Source organism: Orcinus orca, chromosome 5 (assembly GCF_937001465.1).
Source record: "Orcinus orca chromosome 5, mOrcOrc1.1, whole genome shotgun sequence".
Lineage (NCBI taxonomy): Eukaryota > Metazoa > Chordata > Mammalia > Artiodactyla > Delphinidae > Orcinus > Orcinus orca.
In genome coordinates this window covers 91,530,132-91,540,770 of record NC_064563.1, presented here as the reverse complement: position 1 = coordinate 91,540,770, position 10,639 = coordinate 91,530,132, and the positions used below count along the sequence as shown (strand labels likewise).

Here is a 10,639-nt window from a genome sequence, read left to right as displayed (position 1 = left end):
AGGGGCTATAGGAAGTACAATGTATAAGTGCAAAAATTGAGAGAAATGTAGCAATATTAGATGCAAAAACATCTGATTTTAGTTTGATTTTGCTTTTGGTAAATACTGCTGAAACAAAGTATGAACAAGAAGTTGTTAATGTGTGGAAGTAATCAATGTAAAGTGTAAGAAAGGAAGAAATGGTACCCATATTGATTTTTTAATTCTAACAGGGGAATGATTTACAGATTGGATTGTTTTTCCTATTTACTTGTTAATGTATCATCCATAAAAAGCTCTTTTCTCAAATTTTTGTTATATTGGGATATATTTAGTTTTAATGTGTACCAGGGATTTTTTTTTTTTAACCAAGTTACTTATCAGGTGGTAGCCCCAATAGCCGTTCAATAAATCTTTAAATAAAAGTTTTTTAAAAAAATTCTTAAGAGGCATATTTCTGTAACAAGCCTATGGCTCTGGATTACCTTCTTTGTCCGCATTTTGATTTTTGCTGGAGAGAGAGAGAGAGTGTGTGTGTGTAACCTAGTTTCCTTTAATTAATGATGTTTTGTGGAATTAGAAACCTATTTTATTTCTCTTTCCAAACAAGACTATATCAGGTTAAGGATACAGTTAAATAAAGTTTGAGGAAGCATCTAAGTTGGCATGTTAACCATTATAAAATTTACTTTTAATTAATCATATAATTCCTATCTCATATATACATATCATCAGTAACATTCTCCACAGTCATGAATTATCTTCTAGCTCTAGTCCTAGCAGTTAAAATAAATTTTAAATGTTTGCTGTGACTTTGACGTAAGTCAAATTTTTATATATTAGCTTTCAGTTTGGAATTAACACATTTCATAAAATATTTTTTAAGTTGGCATTTAGTGTTTTTAACTTGTTGCTTGTGAGCTGCTTTGAGTAGGAATGACATTGTTTCTTATTGTTTGTAGTTACCTTCTCCCTGTTCCTCATTTCTGACATTTGAAATTATGATACAGGGACTTCCCTGGTGGTCTGTTGGTTAAGTCTCCATGCTTCCACTGCAGGGGGTGCAGGTTCCACCCCTGATTGGGGAACTAAGATCCCACACGCTGCGCGGCTCGGCCAAAAAAATAAAATAAAATAAAAAAAACAAACAGAAATAAAAAAAATAAAATAAACAAACCTAAAATATTTTAAGATAAAATAAATTAAAATTTGATACATTTTTCCCCCTAAACTTTAAACTATTTTAGAGAAAGCAGCAGTTTTTTTCAAATAACGTACAATTTGACTGGATTAAGTTTGGTTTCATTCTTGTTATACCAATAAAAATTCATGCATGAAAGAATCTTTGGAATAGTGTACAGAGTATACCAACTTTTCGGTGTTTTTTTAAAAAATTGTTTCTGTTTATGCATTTCTGTTTTCTTCTATTCCAGTAAGCTACACTTTTTTTTTAAAGTACATGTCTACTTTGAGATGAGTAGTGATAGGTGTCCATCAAGAGCTTGAAACCAAACATTGCTTACAAAAGCTTTTGCTATATATACCTACCCTTAGGGGTCATTTCTTTTCTCGAGCCTTGATAATAGTTATTTTATCATGTTCACTTCAATTTTGAAGGGTAAAATATTCAATTTTGTGATGTTTTATTTCACTTGCCTTTTAGTTAATAGCTGCTGTTTGTTCTGGCTGGGCACTATGGATGAAGCCTAGTGAAAGTGAGTTTAGCAGAATAACTTTAAAGTATAAATCTCAAAACTTGAGAATAATTCAAGGCCTTATTTCCTTTCATGCATAATACTTCTACATAGATGTGATACCTGATTTCACAGTCTCAGTTATGAGAAATATCTCAGGGAAAACCAAGTCTTGAAGGGACAGTTTGATCTAAAAGCTAGAGGAAACAAGACCTAGAGGCTTTGACCTTCCTGTTTAAAAAACAGATTATTATTAAAAAATATGCAATAGTAAGACAGAATAATGAAATGAGTATTCATGTACCTGCTTCAGTTATTGTCAGTTCATGGTCAGTCTTGTTTTATTTAAATTTCTGTCTATATAATCCCTCCTGCCATTAGTTCACCTGTAAATATATCAGTATGTAGCTCTAAAAGTTAAGGAACATCTAGAGAAAGTAACCACAGATTCATTACTACACCAGAAATGAATAATTCCTTAATATCAAGTATCCAGTGAGTGTTCAAATTTCTAATCATATATTTTTGCAGTTTTAGCTAGTAACCAAATGTGATCCATACATTGGTTGGTTGAGATGTCTTTTAATCTGTGTGTTCTCTGTGTGCTGTTCCCCACTCCCGTACTTTTCCCATGCAGTTTTTTTGGTGAAGAAACAGCTTCATCTGTCCTGCAGTTTTCCAGTTTGGATTGTGCCAGTTGCACCTCTGTATTTTCTGTAAGTTGACAGATCTAGAGCCTTGATAAGATTAAGGTTTAATTTGGGGGGCAAGGTTACTTCAGTGGTGGTATGTTCCTCTATCAGAAGGCGCGTAGTCTTTACCTCGTTTTCTTTCAATATTAGCAGCCATTTGATGCTCAAAGCCTAGATCTACTAACGGGGAACCTACATAATTTCTAGATCTATTAACTCTTTTTTTACCGCACCATGTGCTTTAATGTCTTAATAATTATGTTCATGCTGCTCCCTTTACCTGAAATACCCTTTCCTCTCTTTGCCATATTGGGAAACCAGTCCATATTCAAGGTCCAGCTCAAATTATAGTTTTATGAAACTTTTCCCTGTAGAATTAATACTTGCTGTTCATAATTCTTTTTTATCAACTTATATCTCCTCTATTGTAACCTCACATTTTATTCTAGTTATTATCTATCTTCTTTAGATCAGTGCTCTTCAATACTCTTGACTGTGCCTATCAATTAAAGATTAGTATGTACTCATAGTCCTAATATGTATGTTTATAAATTATATATGTGCTACCATAGAATTTTGCTATATGCATTTTAAAATATTCACAAAAAACAAATTTTTAATCTGCTGAAATAACATTTTAAAATACTAATTATTTTCACTAAAACAGTAATATTTGGGTAAACAATATAATTGTGCTTCATTTTAAAAGTTAACTTTTTTTCTTGCTAAAACATTTTTGAGAAAACCATATAATTGTGCTTCATTTTTTTTTAATCTTGGTTTTATACTTTTTGATTCAGTGTTTCAAAGTTTTAAGTCCATGTTGAGTATATTTTAACACTTGTTTTTAGGTATGAAAGCTAAGCCACCTCTCAAAAACAAGTAGATTCAAATGAAAGAAGTTCATTGTTGGGAGCCTTAACAGTTTTCATCCCAGCTACTGTTTTTAGAGCTAGTCTTCATGTTTAAGGTGTTTGATTTTTCAGTATCATGCTAATCACCACTCACATTAGCTATTTCAGCACAGTATGGGTTTAGTGTGAGGTTTGTTGTTAATAAGAGTGAATATAAATTTGTTTTATTTGGTTTCTAAATGTATTTGATTGGGGGGGTTCATTTGTCACATCTGATTAGGTTGCCATGGTTTTATTTCATAATGTAACTGGTAAAGTTTATGTATTAGGAAGAAGTTATTTGCATTGCCATTTTTGTGGGGTTTTGTTGTTATTTGTGCGTACATTATTGGTGTTATCTTACATTCTGTCAGTTCTTTGCAGGAATGGCATTTACTTGGATTAAATGCCTACTAGTATATAACACGGATTAACACTGATACCCTCACTTGGTTTATGAGTCAGATGTTCACCTGTCAGAGCACGCATGTCATGCCTCCTTTACATTTTTGACTTCTAGTTAAATCTAGATAAGTTTTTAGTTCATTCAGCTGAGCTCCCATACATCACAATAATGTCTGTCACAGGATGCTATGTTGAGAGGGACAACCAAGTAAAGATGTAACTGTTTACTTACTTTCATTCTGGAACTGTCCCACTCCACACTTCCTATAGGAAATTTTGGGTGCCCTGTGTGGCAGGGTGCCATCTGACACATGGACCAACTAGGGCTACCAGTGCCAATCCATACTAGTACAATAGTAATTTTTATTAAATGCCCTCTCCCTCTCTTTTTTTAGAAAAGTGATGATTTCTTCCTATACTTCATTGGAAAATAAATATTTTTATGGATTCTCTGACCCTACCTTGAGGCTTTTGCTCTATTGTGAGGACAGGAACTGTGTAAAATTTATCCTTGGCATTCCTAGCACAAGGCTTGGTACATGTTTGGTTACTATTGGTAATTTGTTGGATGAGAAGCTGAGGAGACTGTCCTGACCCAAATAGAGAACTTCTATTAAAAAATAGATAAATATTTGGATGGATATAAAGGCTTAGATGTTGTATTGAAAAGATAAGCATTAAAACGGCTATTGAAAAATAAAACAGTGGGGCATATGGGGAAAATTTGGTAATACAGTAACATGTATTATGGGGATATATGAATTTAATCCCAAATGAAAGTTGGGAAGATAAGTTCGTAGGGTTTTACATTAAGCTGTGAATCAATCCATGGCCTCACAGAAGTTTGGGTGGAGGAAATGAAGAAAAAGAGGGATGAAACTTAACATCTCAATTGTTGGGATTTGGTGTTTTAATGTAAGTGTAAAAAGGGACTATGGATTTCTGTACTCACCCATTTTAAATGGTTTTAGGAAATTGCCAGAAACACGTATTTTAGTGTATAGAATAGTATTTAACTTTTAAAAACTTTATAATGCCTCAGTTTCAGGTGTGAATCAGGTGAGCACATGTTTGAATAGCCTTTACGTAGGCTTTATTCACTTGTATCAGAGTGAAAACAAAGACAAACTATAATTCAGTTTAATATCTATAATATTTATATTTTTTCAAAAAGTAATGAAAGTTATTTCTCCTGTCTGTATTAAATTTTTTGTATGATTTGTAACTGATTTTTAATAGCTTTCTCCATAAGATATATGCATGGTGTCTTTAATTATGGATAGTGTACTTTGGTTGTATTGAGGAATGCTGTTTTTCTGTTTTTGGAGGTGAGTTTCCAATGTATATGGGTTAATAAGCAGCTGTGATAACAGAAAGATGTTCTTCTGGGAGACATGCACGAATCCTTTAATACTAAATATTTTAATGCTTTTGTCTTTTTGTTTTCTGCTGCTTGTAAGCATACAATTAGATTTAGTAGAACATCTCCTTAGGTTATGGTAAGGTAATATTGCTTCATGTCAGTCACTCAGTAAACTAGCTTAATGTTGAAAAATGCCAAATTTTTATACATTTACTTAGTTAAATTTTTTTCTGCTTGTAGTGGTTTTGTTGGAATATAGGGTCTATGTAGATTATGAGGACAGGGATGTGGGGAGGCAGTGTTGGGGCTAAATTCTCAATTTTCATCAAAATTCTTTGACCTGAATGCAAGAAACTTGAGCTCTTCCTTTGCATTTCATACTAGTGTTCATCACCCATTAATACTTTTAAAATCTTAATACTCTTAAATATATTATTTCTTCTTTTCTCAGTAAGTTGAAGAATCAGAAAAGGAAATATATATATGTCATATATGTACTTAATCAGTTTACCTATGTAGAGCAGGATATCCAGTTGGTAAATGGACTCTACCTAACTTTTCTTCCACTTCCTCATTTCAGCACTTACTAGCCTGTTCCAATACTGAGAAGAGGTGTGCAAAAAATGTTAGAGATGAATAAAGAATGAATGGAACCAAGTGAAATAAATATGCTCAAATTAAAATAGAAGGAAGAGTTACAGTATACATACAGTCACCTCTCAGTTATGGAATTCTAGAGCTAGAAATTAGAAGACTAATGGGACAGAATTGGATAAGTAGACCATAATTTAAATGTTTAAAGAATAGTATTTATATAGACTTGAGAATTACTTCAGGATATTAAAAATAGTATATATTCAGAGTTGGGAATTACATTAGGATATTAAAAGTCTGATTTTGATTTATTACTTACAAAACACTACCAAATTAAATATTATTGCTAAGATTAAATGAAAGGCTTGCTTGTAGGAGGTGTGAGGTTTGATGAAGAATTTATAATGATATGTTGGGATTGAGTGATATATATATATATATATAAAATGTGTTAAGATTGTTAATCTTAATTTGGGCTAATTATATTCAAAGAGTAACCTGAGTTTTTGAAACATAATTTCAGAAGTATTACATAAATATGGTATCAACTTTGTCATTATCATCAAAATAAGAACACCCAAATTTAAATTCTCCACACTTGGGCAAAAGTGATAGGGCCACTTTATTCCTTAGCAAAAGAAAAAATTCCATTAAAAGGAAATCTTTAGACTAGTGTAGAATAGGTAGCATACTTGACACATTGGGATTTTTTATTTTTGCCACTGACAAGGTGTATGACCTTTGTCAAATAACCTTGGTCATGTAATCTTAATAGGTTTCAATTGGCCTATTGTTAAAAACCGAATACAAAACTACAACTTACATGGTGGGAAAAGTGATAGTGTAGAAGATAAGACTAGCCCTAAATCATCCCAAGTCTTTTTTCTACATTTATAAGAGCAGAGTAATACTTGACTGGCTTGGTTTTCAAATCTTTTTCTCATGTAGCACATATTCAAATGGAGTTAGTAGTGATTAGAGAAATGAGCAACAACAGGAAGATAAACCAGGTATGTATTAGCAGATGAGGGTAACATCCTGAACAATGAAGCTGGTTATATTGTTTAAAATAATTGTATATTTTTAGATTCTATTCAGTATTTGAAAGATCAGATTGGGTTCCTTGGCGCTCATTGGTATAAGATTTTTAGTCTAGAATGAGGCTAATGAACCATTAATAAACACAAGATCATTAGTTTGCTGAAGAGATTTTTATAATTGACAAGAAAGTAAAACGTTGTGGGTTTTTTTGTTTTTTTGTTTTTTTTTTGCGTTACGCAGGCCTCTCACTGTTGTGGCCTCTCCCGTTGCGGAGCACAGGCTCCGGACGCGCAGGCTCAGCGGCCATGGCTCACAGGCCCAGCCGCTCCGCGGCATGTGGGATCGTCCCGGACCGGGGCACGAACCCTCATCCCCTGCATCGGCAGGCGGACTCTCAACCACTGCTCCACCAGGGAAGCCCTAAAATGTTGTTTTTAAGCAATCTAAAACACCACATGAATCACATTTTAGTATGAACAGTTGGGAAATGCTTCTAAATACACTATGTATGTATTTGGAAATACCGTGATGGTAAGTAGGTAAAACATATTTCAAAACTGATAGTGCTTAATTCTATTTAAATTTGCCATGTCTGGATTCCAACAGTAATTGTAATTATTTAAGGGTGTATATGAACGTCAATTTAATTGAAGACTAAGAGCTCGGCGTTTCCAAATAGGGGACCCAAAAGGAGAGACTACGTTAGATGTTGCGAAAAACCATTTCCCAAAAAGGGCTTATGGGTGGAGGTTTCTATCCTGCCCTAACCTAGCTTTATTTCACCCTGTGTTCTCTCCTATTCATTGACTGAATGACCTTGGGCAGAATATTTAACTTTAGAATAGCAGTATCTTCATTTATAGAATGTTACCTTAAATATCTTTCTTACTGGTTAGAAAGATAAAATCATGTATATTGAAGGTTCTTTGTAACTGATGGGTTGCTTCACAAAATTCAGTTATTGGGTTTAATATGGCTGTAATTGTCAAAATAATACCCATAAGGATTGATGGTTTTGTCATATCCATAATACTTATATTTGAAAATAACTTTAGTAAATTCCTTTAATTGGGAGTTCATAAAGTAGGGTGACATTTTTTTTAGAATTGTGTGAAATGCTAACTACTAAGTATGTTTTTAACATCCTTTCTTATAAAATTTTGTGATGCAGGCTGGAAAAGAGAAATTGGTATTCAGAAATGATAGAGTGTGTCTATAGCCAGGAGACAGGGAAGAATTTACATAATTTTGTAGTATAGACACTATCTTAAAGTGTAATTTGTATTAAATGTGTGTGAACTAAAGGAAGTTATCTGCAGCAAGTACTGTTTTAATAATACTTCTATTTTAAAAACTTAGATTTTGCAATGTCACTTTTTGACTATTTATTACGTCTGGGATATTTTCTGTTTTTTAGTGTTGTTTTCCCTTTCTTGAAGGTTTTTGGTTTCTTAGAATTTCTTTTAATGGAATGAAAGGTAAAAATCTATTCAATACATTGTTGGCTAACTCCATTAAAGAATACTGAATTTTTTTTTTTATCACCTTTTAGAGTAAGAACTTAGTTTTCATCCTTTTCTCTATCTTCTTTTCTCGTTCAGACATTCTTTGCCCGTTGACAGTAGATTCACTCATTGATACCTGACTGGGGCTATTCTTTTCATCACTTTAAAAAAGTAAAGTTGGAGTGCTAAGGTGACATCTTGCAAGGAATAAATGTGTTAGCATAATGCTCCAAAAAGTAACGAATCAAATTTGGGGTCTTCTAAACTTGTGGTTGGATAACATACTTAATCAGTCCTTGCACATTGTAGAAATCAGAGGACACAAACTCAAGAACTCTTAAAATTGTTTAAAAAACCTAATTTTTGTTACTTTACAGATGTTCCACTTAAGCAGACCTCTTCTATAGCTGTAGCTGGAGCTGTAATTGGAGCTGTCCTTGCCCTTTTCATCATTGCCATCTTTGTGACTGTGCTGTTGACTCCTCGAAAAAAGAGACCATCCTACCTTGACAAAGTGTAGGTAAATTTTTTGCTTGTGTTCAACTATGAATATTCAGTATGTGGCAGTCGTTATCTTTACAGCTACTCATATGAAAACTGTCTGAGGGATGGAAGTAAAGATACTGTTAGGTCTTTGTAAGATGACTGGTTTTGTCAGGAAGTCTGACTACATTTTGGTAAATAAACAGTTGCAAGGGGCTGCTAGAGACAAATATATTAGACACCTTTTTAACCTACAGTATATTACATACCTTTCCAAATGGTAACATAATGACTCTACGTTGTCCTGCCTTCTGAATAAAAATGCAGGTCTTCCATGAAGTGGTTGAAAGACAGATATAAAAAATCTTAGAAGTTTAAATTACTTCTTTAAATTGCTTATGCCTGTCTTATGTATAGATATAACTAACTCTAAACTGCCAGAAGTTATTAAATACATTGAGTTTTAAAGCTTTTATCTTAAAGAAATTTGGTTTTGGTGAATTACAAAATGTGCTTTTATTTAAAGAGAAAGCAATGTTTTGGACCTAATCATGAGATAGAATTACAAAACAGAAATTGCACTCTGTTGTATAATCAAAAGACCGAAGTCCCAGTTCCCTTAATTCCATCAGCAGCTTTTGTTGCTTCATCTGTGAAATGTGAATAATACTTTTCCTGCTTACCTCACATGGCTGTGATAAGAGTAGAATAAGATGATGTTTCTGAACTGTGAAGTTCTATACAAATGACATTATTTCTTGTGTGGTTATTAATGATTTTATATGAGGACATGAGGCTGGCTCTGAAGGAATGTATTTCTTCTCTCTTCATAAATGCTTTGTGTATGTCTCTGCCTCTCTAATCTGGCACAGTTAGAGCACTGATCTTTTTGGATTAAGGACACCTGGGTGTTAGCTCTATTACGATCAAATTAGTGGTATGATCATGAACGAGTCACATCACCTCCATGAACCTTGGTTTTCTCACCTAAATAACTTACGGCATCTTGCAGCTATACATTTGCTGTGATTTTTGTTACATTAAAGGAAATAATTACTTTAAATAAAAGGACTATAAAATACCCTTTCAGTCTAATACCTGTAAGACCGATTCCTCTAATATTTCAAGAGTATCTAGCTTGTGGTTAACTTCATCTTAGTTGCCAGATTATCTCAAACTTTTCTATAATTTCCAGAAGATAATTTACTAGTAGACTAGTAATTACATCCATGTAATCATTTTATTTATTATTTGAATTCTGTTCATTTAAAATATTATTTCATGCCCACATGGAGAAGTGAGAATTTGTAATTTCTTTGGCCTCTATAGCTTTCATCCTCTTTATCTTTTAATATAGGTAAAATTTTTATTTGATTTACTGATCTCAATTACTGAAAATTAGTTATCTGTGATCTTCAAAAGTAGGAGAATATATGAAAAATTATTTTCTAAAATGCAGAGAGCTACAAGGTATATTTAATTCTATTTTTGTTGTAATGCAACAATTTAAAAATATATGAAAATACTTTTTTTTAGTAGATTAGGTCATTTTGGCAAAGATAAATGCATTCCCCAAGGATGTAATGGTCTCTTCATTTATTTCAGGTGTCAAGATTTATAATGGTTTGTAGATTGAAAATCTTAATTTACATGATGAATATTCTAAGAATGACCATGGCTTTTGAAAACTAATTATGGAAGTATTTCCAAAATATAGTATAAGCATATTTTTTCATTATCATTTTAAGATACAGTCTTTTAAATCACTATTATGACACTTTGGAGGAAAGTGTTTTCCATTACACATGTTTGACTATATTTAAAATGTTGGTAGGCATAGTCATATGTAAAAATGTGCAGTACTTAATTAGTCATATACTAGATTACTTGCCTAATAATAATGTTCAAAAAATACTTCTATTTGCTTTTTTAGATTTTTCAAAGAATTGTTTATTTCAGATTAGTCCTAAACATTAGAACCTTTAAAACC

General features: G+C 32.6%; 1 protein-coding gene across 1 annotated transcript in view; it reads left to right on the top strand.

Annotated features, from left to right (window-relative positions):
* NECTIN3 (nectin cell adhesion molecule 3) overlaps positions 1 to 10,639 on the top strand; it is a 137,512-nt gene that overhangs the window by 77,590 nt on the left and 49,283 nt on the right. Inside the window, exon 6 of the mRNA XM_004272074.3 lies at positions 8,544 to 8,682. Coding sequence (XP_004272122.1) covers positions 8,544 to 8,682 — 139 coding nt within the window. The remainder of the gene's footprint in view (positions 1 to 8,543; positions 8,683 to 10,639) is intronic.